The sequence below is a fragment of the Cervus canadensis genome, chromosome 6 (assembly GCF_019320065.1).
Source record: "Cervus canadensis isolate Bull #8, Minnesota chromosome 6, ASM1932006v1, whole genome shotgun sequence".
NCBI lineage: Eukaryota > Metazoa > Chordata > Mammalia > Artiodactyla > Cervidae > Cervus > Cervus canadensis.
The window spans coordinates 21,765,364-21,784,394 of NC_057391.1; the positions used below are offsets into that span (position 1 = coordinate 21,765,364).

The 19,031-nt window shown below is 39.9% G+C and overlaps 1 pseudogene and 1 gene segment (V, D, J or C); both read left to right on the plus strand.

Moving 5' to 3' along the window:
- The first annotated feature begins 4,914 nt into the window (after positions 1-4,914).
- Positions 4,915-5,554, plus strand: LOC122444194. The segment is given in 2 exon segments: positions 4,915-5,007; positions 5,235-5,554. Coding segments are annotated over 2 exon segments (369 nt in total).
- Positions 5,555-16,846: 11,292 nt separating this feature from the next.
- LOC122444195 lies at positions 16,847-18,418 on the plus strand (annotated as a pseudogene).
- Positions 18,419-19,031: the final 613 nt, after the last annotated feature.

The window sequence follows — 19,031 nt, forward strand, 5'->3', positions numbered from 1 at the left end:
TGCCACTGAACACTGGTGCCAGAAACAGTGGACAAGATACTGGGAGCATCACTTTTGATTCTGTGGCTTCAACTAGGCTGTGAGTTGTAGGGGAGAAACCTAGGATATCTCATTAATTGGGAGGACTGAGAAAATTGGGTTACAAACAAGTTCATGCAGCTAGTCTTAAAAAAGAAACATATTTTATGGAATTAATGGCTTTTATCTCTTTAAGCAGGGGTGAATGGACAACAAAAGGAAAAAAGTGACCAACAGCAAGTGAAACAGAGCCCTCGATCTCTGACAGTCCAGGAAGGAGAGATTTCCATTCTGAACTGTAGTTGTGAGAAGAGTGCATTTAACTGCTTCCTGTGGTACCAGCAATACCCTGGTAAAGGCCCTGCATTCTTGATAGCCATACGTTCAGCTGTGAATGAAATGGAAGAGGGAAGATTCACCGTTTTCCTCAGTAAGAGTGCCCAAAGCTCTCATTGCACATCGCAACTTCCCAGCCTGGAGACTCAGCACCTACTTCTGTGCAGCAAGTGCACGGTGCTCCCCGGGCACCCGCAGCCTGTGCCCAGACCTGCAGCCGAGGCTCCAGACACAGCCTGCTGAGTAGATGAAATACACACAGACACACAATCTGTTTCTGCATAAGAAGTCTTAATATATTTAGGAAAACTGACATTATATAGAATTTATTTTTTGACTAAAATGGAAACGATATGGAAAATTAAGTGCAAAGAGACATCTCTAGAAACTCCCAAATAGTTGGTATATATTTAAAAACTATAACTTTAAAACAACCCTAGGTTAAAGAAACAATTACAATGGATGCTGGAAGATATTTTGAAAGTAAATGTGAGAGCACATTAAATATGTATGAGATGCAGCTAAAATAATACATAAAAAGAAATTTATCTTTTTAAATACTTATATTACTAAAGAAAAAAGGTTGATAAACTACTATCAAGGTTTTTAAGAAAAGATGATAGAAAAGCAAATTAAACCCAACATAAACTGAAAGAAGTAAATAATAAAATGTATAACTGGTGAAATACAAAGAAATCTATGGAGGTAACCATGAAATACAAAGCAAATTTTGTTAAAATAATTAATAAACTTGATATATTCCTAGGTAGAATTATCAAAGGAAAAAAGAAAAAAATACAAATTATAAATATCAGAATAAAAAAGAGAACTATTCTGCAGGTTCTGTTACATTCTAAGGGAATGAAAGAGTATCATTAACAAGTTTATGTTAGTGAGTCATTGTATAGAAGTGGATCCACACAGGTCAGGAAAGCTTATTTTTTGACAAAATGCAAAGACAATTCAATAGAGGTAGCAAGGTGGGTTTTTTTTTTTAAATTAATTAATTTATTTTAATTGGAGGCTAATTACTTTATGATATTGTGGTGGTTTTTGCCATACATTGACATGAATCAGCCATGGGTGTACATGTGTCCCCCATCCTGACCCTCATCCCACTCCCCCCCCATCCCACCCCTCTGGGTGGTCCCACTGCACTAGCTTTGAGTGCCCTGTTTCATGTGTTGAACTTGGACTGGTCATCCATTTCACATATGGTAATATACATGTTTCAATGCTATTCTTTCATCCCTCCCTTGCCTTCTCCACAGAGTCCAAAAGTCTTTTCTTTATATCTGTGTCTCTTTTGCTGTTTCACATATAGGGTCGTTGTTGCCATCTTTCTAAATTCCATATATATGCATTAATATACTTTATTGGTATTTTTCTTTCTAACTTACTTCACTCTGTATAATAGGCTCCAGTTTCATCTACCTCATTAGAACTGATTCAAATGTGTTCTTTTTAATTGCTGAGAAATATTCCATTGTGTATATGTACCACAACTTTCTTATCCATTCATCTGCCGATGGACATCTAGGTTGCTTTCATGTCCTGGCTATTGTAAACAGTGCTGTGATGAACACTGGGGTACACGTGTCTCTTTCAATTCTAGAGTGGTAACATAGTTTTATGAGCAAATGAGGTTAGGACAATTGGATATTCTTGGGAAACAATTGAAACTTGACCTAAATATCACACCTTATACAAAAATTTGAGTATCGTCTCAAAGTGAACCATACATCCAGGTATAAAGTGTAACATTACAAATTTTTTAGGAAAAACATAAAGAGAATATCTTCATGACCAAAGTCTGGACAAAAAGACTTTTGACATGACCCCAAAAGCACAATTCATAAAAAAAAAAAAAAAAAATCACTTAGATTTCATCAAAATTAAAAATGTTTGCTCTGTAAAAGACACTATTAAGAGAAGGAAAAAGATAAACCACAGAAAGGCAGGAAATAGTTGTAAATACATTTTCATCAAAAAACTGTATTCTGAATACAATGAACTCTCTGAACTCAGCAGGAAGAAAGCAAACAATCCAGTTGAAACCTGGACAAAAGATTAACACAGACACTTTACCAAAAAGCTATCTGGTAATGAAATAAGAATATAAAGACATGATTAGCATTATTAGTAGTTAGGGAAATGCAAATTAAGCCACAAAGTAACACTTCACATTTCTCACAGGCTAAAATTAAAAATACTGACAATGCCAAGTTCTGGCAAAACTGCAGAAAAATTGGATCACTCATGCATTGCTGGTGGGTGAATGGTCCAGCCATTCTGGAAAAAAGTTCAGAAGTTTCACCTAAACTTAAATATTCACTTACCTTACAGCTCGGCAATCACACTCCTGGGTATTAATGCTTGAAAAGTGAAAAATTATATTCATTCAAAAATCTGTACTTGAATATTCATAGCAGCTCCATTTCTGATGATCAAAAACTGGAAACTAGCCAAATGTTCTTCACTGGGTGAATAGACAAATAAATCCGCTGTAACACATCTGTACAATGCCATATTATTTATAGGTTTTTCTCAACTTGCAATAGAATTGTGTCTCAATAAACCATTTTCAGTTGAGAGGATCATAAATGGAAAATGCATCTAATATACCTAACCCACTGAATTGAACCCAGTCTACCTTAAAGGTGCTCAACACCGACATTAACGTACAGCTGGGTGAAATCATCTAACACAAAGTCTATTTTATATTAAAATGTTGAAAATCTCATATAATTTATTGAGTACTGTACTGAAAGTGGGGCTTCCAAGGTGGCTGTAATGGATAAAGAACCTGCCTGCTAAAGCAGAGACATAAGAGATGCAGGTTAAATCCCTGGATCAGGAAGATCCCCTGGAGGAGGGCACAGCACCACACTCGAGTATTCTTGCCTGGAGACTCCCATGGACAGACGAGCCTGGTGGGCTCCCGTCCATACCATCTCAGAGTCGGACACAACTGCAGGAACCTAACACACACACTAAAAGTAAAAAACAGAATGGTTGTATGAGTACAGAGTGAATGTAAGTGTGTCTGTTGTTTACCCTCCTGATCTCAGGGCTGGCCAGGAGCTCAGCTCACTGCTGCTGCCCAGAATCACCAGGGAATGTTATACCACATGTTGCTAGCAGGGGGGAAGATCATATTTAAAAATTCAAAGTATGGTTTCTACTTTCTACTGAAAGTTCATCACTGTCTTGCCACTGTAAGGTAAAGAAATTCAGAGTCAGAATATCCTAAGATGGTAACAGTCTGTAGTGATTAAAAGAAACAGACTACTGATATATGCAATAGCCTAGATGGGGCTTCCTTGGTGGTTCAGTGGTAAAAATCTTCCTGCGAAGCAGGAGATGTGGGTTTGATCTCTGGGTCAAGAAATCCCCTGGAGAAGGAAAAGGCAACTCACTCCAGTATTCATGCCTGGAAAATTCCATAGACAGAGGAGCCTGGTGGGCTACAGTACATGGGGTCACAAAAGAGTCAGACAGGACTTAGAGACTAAACAACAATAGCCTAGATGGATCTCAGGATGTTATGCTGGATGAATAAATAGTCGCTCTCAGAGGCTACATGGTATATGATTACACTTATTGGATTATTATTATGCTTACATAGTGTGATTTTGCTTAAACAACATTCTCAAAGGCACAAAATATAAAGATGAAAAGGAGATGAGTAGTTAGCAGGGTTATAAAGAGTTGCAGGGATGGGGAAGGTATTCTGTGTCATGATTTCAGTGATGGTACAAGAACTTATACATGTGATAAAATTTCTTAGAGTGATGTATGAAAACCTAAGAGTGTATGTCAAAATTGATGTATAAGGTTATGATATTTTGGTAAAATTGTATTAATATCAATTTCTTGATAGATATGAAATCAATATCAGATTTCAAAAGAATAATATTTTATTCTGGTTATAATTTTATTTAAATATAAACCACTGAATAAGCTCTGAAACTCAGATGGGCTGATTTTCTAAAATCACTTCATGTTGCAGTAATTTTATTTATTGAAAAATCTAAGTAGAGCTCTGGGACTCAGTGGAAAAACAAAAGAGATACATTAATTATTTTGGATAAGATTGCTTTTCTCCCAGAAGGCCTAAGATCTGTGAATGTTTTAAAACAGTCAGTAGATTCTGGATGGAGAAAAGTAAGTATAGGCTAAATGAATGACCAATCAGTAGATTTCAAGAAAGTTTCATAGGCTATACAAAATTATATCTTAAACAGGATGGCAAATAATTTTACTGAATAATTACCAGTGTATGTCAACTTGTTTAATCTTTAGTTCCCTTCAATTCAAATCTTTAATATTAATTGCTTTTTTCAAGCCCTCTTCCAGGATCTGCCAAATTTAATGACCAGGGAAACATGAGTAGACAGAGTAAAAGTTTGTGGTGAGCCAAACTGTTTTCCTCCTGAGCACAGACCAGCTGGTCTAGGAACATGACAAATGGCACCTCCCGTCTGGGGGAGGAGCCACACAGGAACCAGGTGCTGTGTAAATGTGCTGCCAGGCACTTACAGACACTGAAATCTTAGCTCGAGGCAGAAGTAGACACACTTGTCCTGGGGAGTCCATGCATCATGCTGCTCTCCAGCCTGCTCTGGGTGTTCCTGGCCTTCACCTTCTCTGGTAGGGATGCTTCCAGGCATGGGTGTGAGTGTTCAGGGTGAAAGGACTGCACACAGGCATGTGTTACTTCACAGGGACTTGGGGAGGAAAGGAGGATTGGAGAAAAGCAAGCATCTTAGGATTTCAGTTTGGTTTGTAAATATTTGGGTCCAAAATTAGCCTAATTTCTACATTATTTTGTTCACTATTTCAGCTCTGTTTTCTTTTTGTTGTTTTTTTTCCCACAGGATATGGTGTGGCTCAGAGTGTTACTCAAGACCAACCACACATAGTCAGTGAAGTGGGGAAGACAGTCACCCTGAACTGTCGGTATGAAACAAGTTGGGACATGTACAAGTACTCCATTTTTTGGTACAAGCAGCTTCCCAGTGGACAGATGACTTACCTTATTCGTCAGCATTCAGATGATGGGAATGCAAGGGACGGCCGCTATTCCGTAAATTTCCAGAAAGCTCATAAATCCATCAGCCTCACCATTCCAGCCTTAGAGCTGGAAGATTCTGCAAAGTACTTCTGTGCTCTCCAGGACTCACAGTGCTTGAAGTAATAGGAAAAGCTGAACAAAAACCCCAGAACTAAATAAATGAGAGCCCCCCTACTGCAGGACCCCAGCTGAAAGGCACAGCTGCAGACCCCAGACAAGAAATGGTAGTCCTGCGGTTGCTTCATCTGTAGTCTGGATCAGAGGATTTAATTCTAAATAAAAGCTTCTTTGATGTCACTTGGAAGCAGGTGTCCAGAGTGACTGTCAACTAATATGTTCTCTTGAATTCTTGACTTTAAGTCAATCATACAGAAGATGTATAAAGTTGTCTAAAGCTGTAAACTTGCTCCATAATAATTTAAAGTGACAGTTTCCCTAAAATACACTCACATCACAAATCTGGGTATAGTTATCATTAATCGTCATGAAAATCATTTCCTTACTCCTTTCTTCTTGGGCTTTTGTCCCTTAAGGCACAATCAGAGAAGCAGAACCACTAGTGGTGTTGAATAAGAAATTAGTTATAAAGATTAGGATTCAGACAATTGCTAGGCCTGGTGAAAGAGTGTACACAAAGCTGTTATCTTAGTATCTGGTATTGAGACTGAATTTAGTGTTAGTCAGTTGGAGTAATATTTGTAGAAGAACACTGGATAGAGACTGAAGCATGGATGAACTGTACCTCAAATGACATACTAGAACCATGAAGATAATGGAGCCCACAAAGACACACTAAAACTTGTCTATGTCTCACCTCCCTCAGTTTCAGAGTAGTGGGTGACCTTAGGAGAAGCAGGTGTCTTTTGGCATCATGCTACATACATACTTGGCCCAAGACAAAGAGAAGATGAGGAGATTTGGTTGGAAGTGAAGGAGTTGTGAGTCAATAATAAGATGAGCTATCAGATCAGCAGCAACATGTATAATTAACCATAGTCTCTGGAGCCCTGCAACAAACCCCCAAATATAAAAACTGTGGCTGCTTCATCACAACGACCTTCCAAATGTTAGACAAGTTCCTTTGGCAGCCAACTCTTAAGTCCGAACAATACGGGAAGCACATTCTGGGAAAGATGTTTCCAGTTAGTTAAGATAGATCAAAGCTGCTACAGTACCCTCTTTGTCAACTTGTCATCCATCTGTACTCTTTTAACCACTTTTGAATAAGGACGATTGGAAAGCTGTGCTTCTTGCTCATGTTGTTGTTGCTGTTCAGTCACTAAGTCGTGTCTGACTGTTTGTGACTCCATGGACTGCAGCTCGCCAGGCTCCTCTATCTTCCACTACCTCCCAGAGTTTGCTCAAATCCATGTCCATTGATTTGCTGGTACCATACAACTGTCTCATCTTCTGCTGCCCTCTTCTTTTGCCTTCCATCTTTCCCAGGATCAGGCTCGGTCTTTTCCAATGAGTTGGCTCTTCTCAACAAGTGGCTACAGTATTGGAGTTTCAGCTTCAGCATCAGTCCTTCCAATGAATATTCAGGGTTGATTTCCTTTGGGATTAACTACTTTGATCTCCTTGCAGTCTGAGGGACTCTCAAGAGTCTTCTCCAGCACCACACTTCTTGCTGTTATGATGCAGTAATTCCTCATTCAACCCAAAATACCTTCTAACCTTATCCTTCAAAGATTAGAGCAAGTTCATTTATCCATTTGTAGGTGATGTTATTTTATCTCCTAGCTAGCCACACTCTCCCACTGAATCCTGTATCTTCACTACTGAGATAAAATAAGATATAAGATTGAGTTATGTTAACATACCTTCCTTATGTTACTACAGGCGGAAAATGGGAGGGGGGGTTAAAAATTGGTTAATATAATACATAAATATATTTATATAAAAATGAAAAACAAATTTTCATAAGTATTATTGTTCTCATTCCTGCAAGTGATCACATTACAGCTGGTATTTATAATGACCTCTTCCATTACCCATCCCATAACCTGTTTGCTCATAGTAAGCACTTCCCCTCACTGCTATACTTGACTTCCTATAAAGCAATCTCCTTATTCAGGAGCAATGCTATGAGGAAATTCATAAATTTAAATAAGGAATTCTGCAAGTCCACCACTCTGGTTGTGACAGATGTTTGCAAGACATTGTATTCTGGGAAACATCATTAAGAATGATTAAAAGATGTTTGCTCTTTGGAAGAAGAGCTGTGACAAAGCTAGACAGCAGAAACATTACTTTACCAACAAAGGTCCATCTAGTCAAAGCTATGGTTTTTCCAGTAGTTGTGTAGGTATGTGAGAGTTGGATCATAAAGCTGAGCATAGAAGAATTGATGGTTTTGAACTGTGGTGTTGGAGAAGACTTGAGAGTCCCTTGGGCAGCGAGGAGATCCAACCAGTCAATTCTAAAGGGAATCAGTCCTGAATATTCATTGGAAGGACTGATGCTGAAGCTGAAACTCCAATACTTTGGCCACCTGATGCGAAGAACTGACTCATTGGAAAAAGACTCTGATGTTGAGAAAGATTGAAGGCAGGAGAAGGGGAATACAGAGGATAAGATGGTTGGATGGCATCACTGACTCAATGAGCTTAAGTTTGAGCAAGCTCCAGGAGTTGGTGAGGGACAGGGAAGCCTGGTGTGCTGCAGTCCATGGGTTTGCAAAGAGTAGTACATGACTGAGAGACTGAACTGAGCTGATAACTTCACATCAGAAGCAATAGAAGCCACCAAGCTAAAAAAGAAAGAAAGAAAGATTTATAGAGTTTAAAGAAAACAAACTAAATATCCAAGCCAGTTTCTTATGAACATGAGAACATATTTTTAAATTGTGTTTGTTATAAATCACCACTAAGAGTTTTGAAAGTCAAAGCACAGACTGATAAACAGTATTTGCAGTGCATATTTCTGAAAAAGGACTCAAATGCAGAATATGTTAGAAGTTCCTTTAAATCATTAAGAAAACAGATAATAAAGAATGACAAAATCTTGGAGATCTAACTCAGAAATAAGATAACTGATAGCTAATGCATATATAAAGACCTTAATATTATTATTAATTAGGGAAATGAAAACAATACTTTATATAGGCATACCATCTGGGTCGTTTCAGTACTCTGAGCATCAGTGTGGCTAAGAGAATATGACTCCAGGAAATAGGGAGAAATAATGACTGTCTCCAGGAAAATAAGTGATTAAGTGAATTTTCTAGATGCTTCCATCATTGAACTGATGTGGAGAAAAGAACAAACAGTAACAAGTCACAGACCTAGACATTGAAGGAGAGGTAGGATTTACTGGAAAAAAGAAAGTTGGTATTTACTGAGCTTTACTCAATGTCAAGCACTGTGTTTGCCTTTCAGATTCATTATCTAATTTAAATAACAAAACCCTAAGAGATAGGATTTATTATTTCCTTTAAAAAAAAATACTTTGGGAATGAGCCCTATCTTTTCTAATTGTGAAAAGCTTCTCTACCTTGTATTATGGCCAGTGTGTTGCATTTTAGAGGGCTGCTTAGAAGCAAGGTCTGGACTATGGAGAATCACTTGGCCCCAGAACTGGGTGGCTGGATGTCTCAGTGGTGGTGACATTACTGGTTTAAACTGGATGCTAAAGGGAACTAAGAAAGAAAATGCCCAAACATAGATTCAACTGTCCCAGGATCAGTAAATGAGCAAAGCATCCACTAACTAGTTGACAGTGCCGGATGCTTTAGTAAGTTTCTTAAGTAACAGTGTGCTGGAAAAAACAAGGGCTACAATGAGATTTCATTCTTTAAACACTCCAAGCTTGTTTCCCAATCAAGACCTGTGTCCCTTGTTTTTCCCTCTCTCCTGTGATGCTTTGCTGTTGTTTAGTCACTAAGTCGTGTGTGACTCATCCTCTGTCCATTGGGTTTCCCAGGCAAGAATACTGGAGTGGGTAGCCATTTCCTTCTTGAGGGGATCTTCAGACCCAGGGATTGAATCCACTGGAAGGTGGATTCTTTACCACTGAGCCAGTGATGCTATCCACCCAACTATGAACATGATGTACCTCTGAATTCCTTCATGTTTCAACTCATACGTCACCCCTTTGTGACTCCTTTGTCTAAATCTGTTTTTCCATCCTGAGAATCGGACTCTAGCACACTGGATGCAGCAAGAATGAAAGCTGACATACTGCCACCTGGTGTCCTGCTCAAACATTTTGTGAGGCTTTCTCTGGCTTCCCTGCTCCCCTCCAGTGATCTTGGATTAAATTGTAGGGAAGCATAATCACAATAGCAGCTGCCAAAATTGAACCACTCAGTAAACTTTGCAATGCAAAATTCAAGGGAGAGAGGATTCAAGAAAACTGGCTGTTTTTTTTTTCTTTTTTCTTTTTTTTGCTTTTGCCAGACAGATGTGAAAGTGATTGATTCCAAATGAAAAATAAACACATGTGATGACTATGGTCTGCATGAATAGAAAGCTTGGAATAGTTGCACAAGATGGGAGATTTTTATCTATTAAGTCACATTGTATTTACTGCTTGTCTTGTAGTGTAGAAATATCCTGAGAAGTGGGAGCAAAAGTCAACTATGAAAACACTAACAGACTATAGTAGCAAACACAGCTTGGTATACTCTTTCTGTGTTATATGATGCTACCCATTGTCTCAACGTAATACTTTATATTTAAGGTGGTTACCATCAGTTAATGGGAACTGATTTCCCATTAACAGTAAGAAACATAACAGACCACTGATATTTATGATAATACATGAAATCTTCTGTGTAAACTGCTAAACAAACCTCAGAAAATATTGAGCTTTATCTTGTAAATAGACTCATCTGGAATTTCATACCATGGCTTCCAATCCTCCAAGGTCTTGTACATTACCACAGCTGGTTGAGAGCCTGTGACAGAGAAGGTGTTGCACTAGGTGGTTTGCATGTGTGTTCGCAATTCTGACTGGAACCCCTCAAGATTGGGTCCACCCTACTTTAGGAAGACAGTGGAGCAAAGTGCTTAAAACCAAAGACTTAAGTTGTATTTCTAGATCTAGCATTCATTAGTTGTGTGACCTTAGGATTGTGACAAGAATTTTTATGCTTCAATTTCCTCAGCTCTGCACTGTGGTTATTGATAGAATTTACCATGCAGGGTTCTGATAAGAAGCGAATGAAGCAATGAATGCCAATGCTGAGCCCAGTGCCCAGCAGGAAGATACTGGCTACTTACAGAAATAAAATTGAACATGAGAGAGATTCATGCAATACCGAGCCTGGTATTGCAGAGTAAGTGTCAGAGGGGAGCCCTCCCTCCATACTCTACTTAGAGCTGATGCCTTTCCTCATCCCAAGAGTCACTCTCTATCTTAACACAGTTTTGTAATGTCTTTAAAGTGCTTATCACTACTTAAAATTGTCTAATTTTTTAGAAAACAAAGCTGTTTAATTTTTTCTCCTTCTACTGCACTATAGGCCTTTTTTTCCTTTTTTATTGCTCTTCACTGTTGCATCCTGCATTCGTGAACAATACATAGCACACACAGGAGACTATCTATCTATCTATAAGTAATTGGGCAGGACCTTATGAGGCCTTCCTGGAGCAGACCACTCCATCTGCCCCTGCAGTGTCCTCTCTCTGCCTCTTGTGTGTAGAAAAACTTTAGCTCCTAGACCTTCCCCAAGTTCCAAAGTATAAATTTAATCAGAGAAGTGAGAAAATGCAGAAAGGAAGGAAAACAATCAAGCAAGACAAAACAATAGTTTCAGTTCAGTTCAGTCATGGAGTCGTGTCTTCAGCACGCCAGGCTTCCTGTCTATCACCAACTCCCAGAGGTTGCTCAAACTCATGGCCATCGAGTCAGGGATGCCATCCAACCATCTCATCCTCTGTCATTCGCTTTTCCTGCCTTCAATCTTTCCCAGCATCAGGGTTTTTCCCAATGAGTCAGTTCTTCATATAGGGGGTCAAAGTATTAGAGCTTCAACTTCAGCATCAGTCCTCCAGTGAATATGCAGGACTGATTTCCTTTAAGTTTGATTGGTTTGATCTCCTTGTTGTCCAACGGACTCTCAAGAGTCTTCGCCAATAGTTTAGCCATTAAGCAAGTTCAGGGACCTTCAGATCCCCCTCAAGGACTGTGTGTAACATTCTGAGCCAAGTCCTTTGGGCTGTTTTGCAGAAGCTGAAACCCCTACCAGGTGGAAGAAGTTAACTGTATGTGCTCACGAACACTAGACCTCAGACTATCTGTGTTAGTTGTTCAATTGTGTCGGACTCCTTTCAACCCCATGGACTGTAGTCACCAGGCTCCTCTCTCCATGGAATTCTCCAGGCAAGAATACTGGAGTGGGTTGCCATTTTCTTCTCCCAGAGATCTTCCTGACCCAGGTATCAAACCTGGGTCTCCTGCATTGCAAGTGGCTGCTTTACCATCCCAGCTACTAACGAAGACCCAGTACTCAGACTGGTTGGAAACAAAAGGTTGATTGTGTTGACTCCTGATTACCTCACCACCAACGAACCAGAAGAATGTCCACAAGCTGATCACACACCCCACAACTCTCTTCCCTCCCCTTATCTTTAAAACATTTTCCTCAAAGCCATCCGGGAATTCCAGACTTCTGAGTCCTGGCTGCATGGGCCACTTGCTTGGTGCCCTGTGATAAACACTGCATTTTGCTTCACTGCAGCCCACATGGGCAAGTGGATCCAGAAACGTTCCAGGAATATATATTGTTCTTTAGTCGCTAAATCATGTCCAATTTTTTGTGACCCGGTGGACTGTAGCTTGCCAGGCTCCCTATCCACAGGCTTTCCCAGGCAAGACTAATGGAGTGGGTTGCCATTTGTTTCTCCAGGGTATCTTCCTGATCCAGTGATCAAACTCATGTCTCCTGTCTTGCAGGTGGATTCTTTACCACTGAGCCATCTGGGAAGCCAATGTATGTGAGTATGTGTTTGTGTGTGTGTGTGTGTGTGTGTGTGTAGTGCGAAAGATGAAAGTATTTCTAAGAGTCCACAGTATTCAAACTCTAAAGTAAAAGATTAAATGGGGCTCATTTTAATTTATCTGTATTTGTCAACATTTCTACCTTGCATGCCACTTCAAGAAGATTTATTTAATTTACCTAGTGGTCAATTGACTTGGCCTCTATTTCAGATAATTATGATAGTTTTAGATTTCAGGATTCTGTCATATTAGTTGAAAGAATGCTTCCTGCTGTTGGAGGCCTATACTTCCTGGTTTGGACACAGCCCCTCCAGTATGTCGGTAAATTTATCAAAGAATTAGTCATCTCATCAGAATTAAGCTCCATAGCAAATGAGCTTTCTGAATGGTGTGGTCATGTTCTTACTATCTTATCCTCAAGTGGGCTGATTGCTGTGATCTGGAGAAAAGAAAAAGGAAATCGATTTGTAGTGACTTCTGTTTTGTCAGGGCTTCCCAAGTGGTGCTATTGGTAAAGAACCTGCCTGTCAATGAAGGAGATATAAGAGGTATGGGTTCAGTCTCTGGGTCCACAAGATCTCCTGGAGGAGGGCATGGTAACCCACTCTGGTATTCTTGCCCTGAGAATCCCATAGACAGGAGAGCCTGGTGGGCTACAGTCAATGGGGTTGCAAAGAGTGAGACACAATTGAGCAACTAACACTATACTACACTGTTGTTTGTCTAGCATCCCCTCCCCAAACATACATTCATACTTCTGAATAGGAGATGTTAATGAGACTTTTCAGATATTCCTTTATTAACTGTAGGTGTGTTTCTTTTCTTGGGAAGGTAAGCCAGAGGTTAGCCATTGAGAAATCTTCCAATCCTGTTTCTCTTTTCAGAACATGATTTAAATTTGAGTATTCATGGGCTTCCCTGGTGGCTCAGATGCTAAAGAATCCACCTGCAGTGCAGGATACCTGGGTTCAACCTCTGGGTTGAGAAGATCCCCTGGAGGGCATGGCAAGCCTCTCCTGTATTCTTGCCTGAAGAATTCCCATGGACAGAGGAACCTGGTGGGTTACAGTCCATGGGGTTGAAAAGAGTCATACATGACTGAGCGACTAAGCTGGTGGAAGGCACTGCTCTGATTTTTAGCACCTATCCCATGCTGTTTAGGTGAGATGAGATGAAGTGGTTAGATAGCATCATTGACTCAATAGACATGAATTTGAGCAAACTCCAGGGCATAGTGGAGGACAGAGGACACTAGCATGCTGCAGTCCTTGGGGTCAAAAATAGTCGACTTAACTACTGAACAACAACCATACTGTTTACTTTGCTTATTTCAGTTGTTCCCTGGAAAGAAGATTTGTAGTGAGTATGCAGTACCAGATTCCAAGAAGTAGATTTAGATTCTGAACAGTCTCTATTAATATTATCTTGTATTTGCAAATTTTCTCTAGATGTGTTTTATTTTTTTTAACTACATTTTGAGCTCACAGACAATGTTGCTTTTATAACTTTTAAAGGTCCAAGGGAAATTGTGGACAAAATCACTGTTTAAATAAATACCTAGATGTTGAATTAAACTAACATTCTTCCTGTACTGTGACACAGGTAAGACAGAACAAAATTCTTATTTATTTTTAAGCAACTCTACTGAGGTACAAGTGACATTCCCTAAAATTCTTCCATTTTGAATTCCCAGTTTAATAATTTTTAGTAAATTATCCTGCATCCCCAATTATAGTTGTCCTTTATTTCCACGTTTGCCCCCTGGCAACCACTGATCTAATTTATAGCTTTATAAGTTCCTTTTGTGAATATTTCATATACATGGGAACTTTCAATATGTAATTTTGTGTTTTGCTATTTTTCCTTAACATAATTTTTTAGAAAAAAATTATTTATCTTGTAGTATACATTAATATTTCACTCATATTTATTGACTAATAGAAATTCATTGACAAATTAATTACATTTTGTTTATCCACTCACCAGATGTTGCACATTTGGTTGCTTCTCGTTTGGGGGCTATTAGGAAGGGTAACCACAAAGTAGGTTCTCAGTATTTTTAGAACGTAATTTTGTTAACACTTACACATTTACTGAGTATCACAAATGTAGGTCACATGGCAAATTCCAAACACTGTAGACTACTTGAAAGTGAAAGGGAAGTCACTCAGTCATGTCTGACTCTTTCCGACCCTTGGATTGTAGTCCGCCAGGCTCCTTCGTCCATGGGATTTTTCCAGGCAAGCATACTGGAGTGGGTTGCCATTTCTTTCTCCAGGGGATCTTCCTGACCCAGGGATCAAACCAGGGTCTCCCGCATTACAGGGAGACTCTTTACCGTCTGAGCCACTGGGGAATCCCAGGGAATAGACTACTTAGCCAAATAGGTATATATTGTGATTCTTACTATGCTACCTGCTATATGTGTGATCTCAAGTTAGTTACTTGATCTCTTTCAGCTTTCGTTTTCTTGTTTGTAAGTTGGAAATAATATCTCTATTGCATATATTTTCTATTAGAATAGATAATTTAACACATAGCATTTGTGATTTGTAAGTTTATAAACTTTATTGAAATTTTATGTAAAAGATTCCTAACCAAAGTGTGTTTCCTGTCACATTTGCAATCCCAATCTCTCTCAAGTTGAATAACAGCAGTCCATCCCAAGGCAACCCAATTCTGAAAGATTGTCAGCTTTCTTTGCATTGTGAGCTCTTAAGAGATATCCACATGTTTGTGAAGCTGGTCTCAAGAAAGCAGTGTTTGAATCCTCTTTTTGAACCACAGGAAGTTGATTCTAGGGCAGAAATGGTGTATTTCTAGAACATGTATGTGGTCTCATCTCTGATTGGCTGGGCAACAAGATACAAAATCCATACCTGAAGCAGAATATTCCACAGACCTAGGCTGCAGAACTTTCCTCTGTTGAGGATACTTGATCAGAATAAATGGAGAGGAGCACTTTGCCAGCCTCATTACTGAGTCCATGGCTTCATCCAGCCCGGCATTTCACATGATGTACTCTGCATATAAGTTAAATAAGCAGGGTGACAATAGACAGCCTTGATGTATTCCTTTCCCAATTTGAACCAGTCCATGTCCAGTTCCATGTCCAGTTCTAATTGTTGCTTCTTGACCTGCATACAGATTTCTCAGGAGGAAGGTCAGGTGGTCTGGTATTCCCATCTCTTGAAGAATTTCCCAGTCTGTTGTGATCCACACAGTCAAAGGCTTTGGCATAGTCAATAAAGCAGAAGTAGATGTTTTTCTGGAACTCTCTTTCTTTTTCGATGTTTCAGCTTATGTTGGCAATTTGATCTTTGGCTCCTCTGCCTTTTCTAAATCCAGCTTGAACATCTGAAAGTTCACGGTTCACATATTGTTGAAGCTTGGCTTGGAGAATTCTGAGCATTACTTTGCTAGCATGTATATGAGTGCAACTGTGCCATAGTTTGAACATTCTTTGGCATTGCCTTTCTTTGGGATTGGAATGAAAACTGACCTTTTTCAGTCCTATGGCCACTGCTGAGATTTCCAAATTTGCTGACATATTGAGTGCAACACTTTCCCAGCATCATCTTTTAGGATTTGAAATAGTTCAACTGGAATCCCATCACCTCCACTGGCTTTGTAGTGATGCTTCCTAAGGCCCACTTGACTTTGCATTCCAGGATGTCTGGCTCTAGGTGAGTGATCACACCATCATGGCTTTCTGCATCATGAAGATCTTTTTTGTATAGCTTCTCTATGTATTCTTGCTACCTCTTCTTAATATCTTCTGCTTCTCTTAGGTCCATACCATTTCTGTCCTTTATTGTGCTCATCTTTGCATGAAGTGTTCTCTTGATATCTCTAATTTTGTTGAAGAGATCTCTAGTCTTTCCCACTCTATTGTTTTCCTCTATTTCTTTTCACTGATCACTGAGGAAGACCTTCTTATCTCTCCTTGCTATTCTTTGGAACTCTGCGTTCAAATGGGTATATCGCTCCTTTTCTTCTTTGCTTTTCTTTTCTCTTCTTTTCTCAGTTATTTGTAAGTCCTCCTCAGATGAACATTTTGCCTACACTCTAATAAAAAGTTTAAAAACAAAAAGCAAATGGTGTTTTAAATGGTATGGCAAAATAATTTTCCTGAATATGTATCAGTGAATGACACCTAGTTTGTTCCTCAATTCCCTCAGCTCAAACCTTTATTGCTAACTGCTTTTTCAATGCCCCCTTTCAAGATCAGCCTAACTTAATTGCCAGTGAAAGAAAAATAGACAAAGTAAAAGTTTGTGGTGAGTCAGACGTTTTTTCTCATCTGTACACAGACCATATGACATATGAATATGACAAACACCACTTCCTGTTTGAAGGAGTCACACAAGAACTGAGGAATTATGCATATGTGCTGCCAGGCACATAAAAATACTGAACTCTAAGCTTGAGGCAGAACTGAGCACATTTGTGTAGGGGAATCCATGCCTCATGCTGCTCTCCAGTCTGCTTTGGGTGTTCCTGGCCTTCACCTTCTCTGGTAGGGATGCTTCCAAACATGGGTGTGAGTGTCCAGGGTGAAAGGACTGCACACAGGCACGTGGTGCTTCACAGGGACTTGGGGAGGAAAGGAGGATTGGAATTAGCTAGCATCTTATGATTTCAGTTTGCTTTTTTGGGGGGAGGGTGGTCTGAAATGAGTCTAATTCCTACACTATTTTATTCACTGCTTCATCTTTGTTTTCTGATTTTTTCCACAGGATCTGGTAGCCCAGAAAGTTATTCAAGATCAAACAGACATATTCACTCAGATTGGAGAGGCAGTCACTGTGAACTGTCAGCGTGAAACAAGTTGGAGGAGTTACAACAGTTTTTGGTATAAGCAACCTCCTAGTGGAGAGATGATTTTCCTTACAAGGGATGGTCACTACTCTATAAATTTTCAGAGATCACTTAAATAACCTCCAGCCTCACCATTTCAACCTTACAACTGGAAGATTCTGCAAAGTACTTCTGTGTTCTCTTTGAACTCACAGTGCTCAAGGTAATAGGAAAAGCCTAACAAAAACCCCAGAGCTTAATAAGAGAGAGCCCCTCTGCTGCAGGACCACACCTGAGATACACACATGTAGATCCTAGACAAGAAATGGTAATCCTGCAGTTGCTTCATCTGTGGTCTGCATCAGAGGATTTCATTCTAAATAAAATTTCCTTCCATGACATATGGAAGCAGGTGTCCAGAGTAACTCTCTCCTGATAACATTCTCCTCTTGAGTTTTTGACTTTAAATCAACCATACAAAATATGTGCAAAGTTGTCTAAATTTGAAGACTTTCTCTACAGTAATATAAAGTGGTAGTTTCACCTAAAGATCCTCACACCACAAGTCTGGGTCTAGAGTCTGAAATCATCATAAACATAATTTCCTTAGTCCTTTCCTTTTAGGGTTTCCCAGGCGTTAGGGGTAAAGAACTCGCTTGCCAATGCAGGAGACATAAGAGACTCAGATTTGATCCCTGGTTTGGGAAGATCCCCTGGAGGAGGCCATGGCCACCAACTCCAATATTCTTGCCTGGAGAATCCCTTGGAGAGAGGAAGTTGGTGGGCTACAGTCCATGGGGTTGCAAAGAGTCAGACATGACTGAAGTGACTTATCATACAGTTCTTTCCTCTTAGACATTGTGTCAGAGCATATTCAGAGGAGAACCACCAGTGATGTATGATAAGAGATTAGTTATAAGGATTATTCACAGGCAGGGGCTAGAGCTGGTGGAAGAGTCTATAAAAGCTATTATATTTGTATTTGGTTTGAGCTTGAGATCACTGTCAGTCAACTAAAGTACCATTTATGAAGGAAAGTTGGATGTGGCAACTGGACAAACTGTGGGCAAACTGGAAAAAGCATGGACAAACTGACGTGTACTTGAGGACAATGGGACCCACAAGACACACTGAAACTTGTCTTTCTCTTACCTCCTTCAGGCTCACAGCAGTGGGCGAACTTCAGAAGTATGCCATCATGCTACATGCACACTTGGTCAAAGACAAAGAGAACATGAGTAAGAGACCTGGTGGGAGGTCGAGGAGTTGTGAGTCAACAATAAATTGAACTACCAGACCAGCAGCAACATTATGAGTTGCCATAGTTTCTGTAACCCTGAACCAACCACCGGAACCTAGAAACATGACTACTTCATCACAGTTCACTTCAGTTCAGTTCAGTCGCTCAGTCGTGTCCGACTCTTTGCGACCCCATGAATCACAGCACGCCAGGCCTCCCTGTCCATCACCAACTCCCGGAGTCTACTCAAACTCAGTCCATTGAGTCGGTGATGCCATCCAGCCATCTCATCCTCTGTTGTCCACTTCTCTTTCTGCCCCCAATCGCTCCCAGCATCAGGGTCTTTTCCAATGAGTCAACTCTTCGCATCAGGTGGCCAAAGTATTGGAGTTTCAGCTTCAGCATCAGTCCTTCCAATGAACACCCAGGACTGATCTCCTTTAGGATGGACTGGTTGCATCTCCTTGCAATCCAAGGGACTCTTAAGAGTCTTCTCCAACACCACAGTTCAAAAGCATCCATTTTTGGCGCTCAGCTTTCTTCACAGTCCAACTCTCACATCCATACATGACCACTGGAAAAACCATAGCCTTGACTAGATGGACCTTTGTTGGC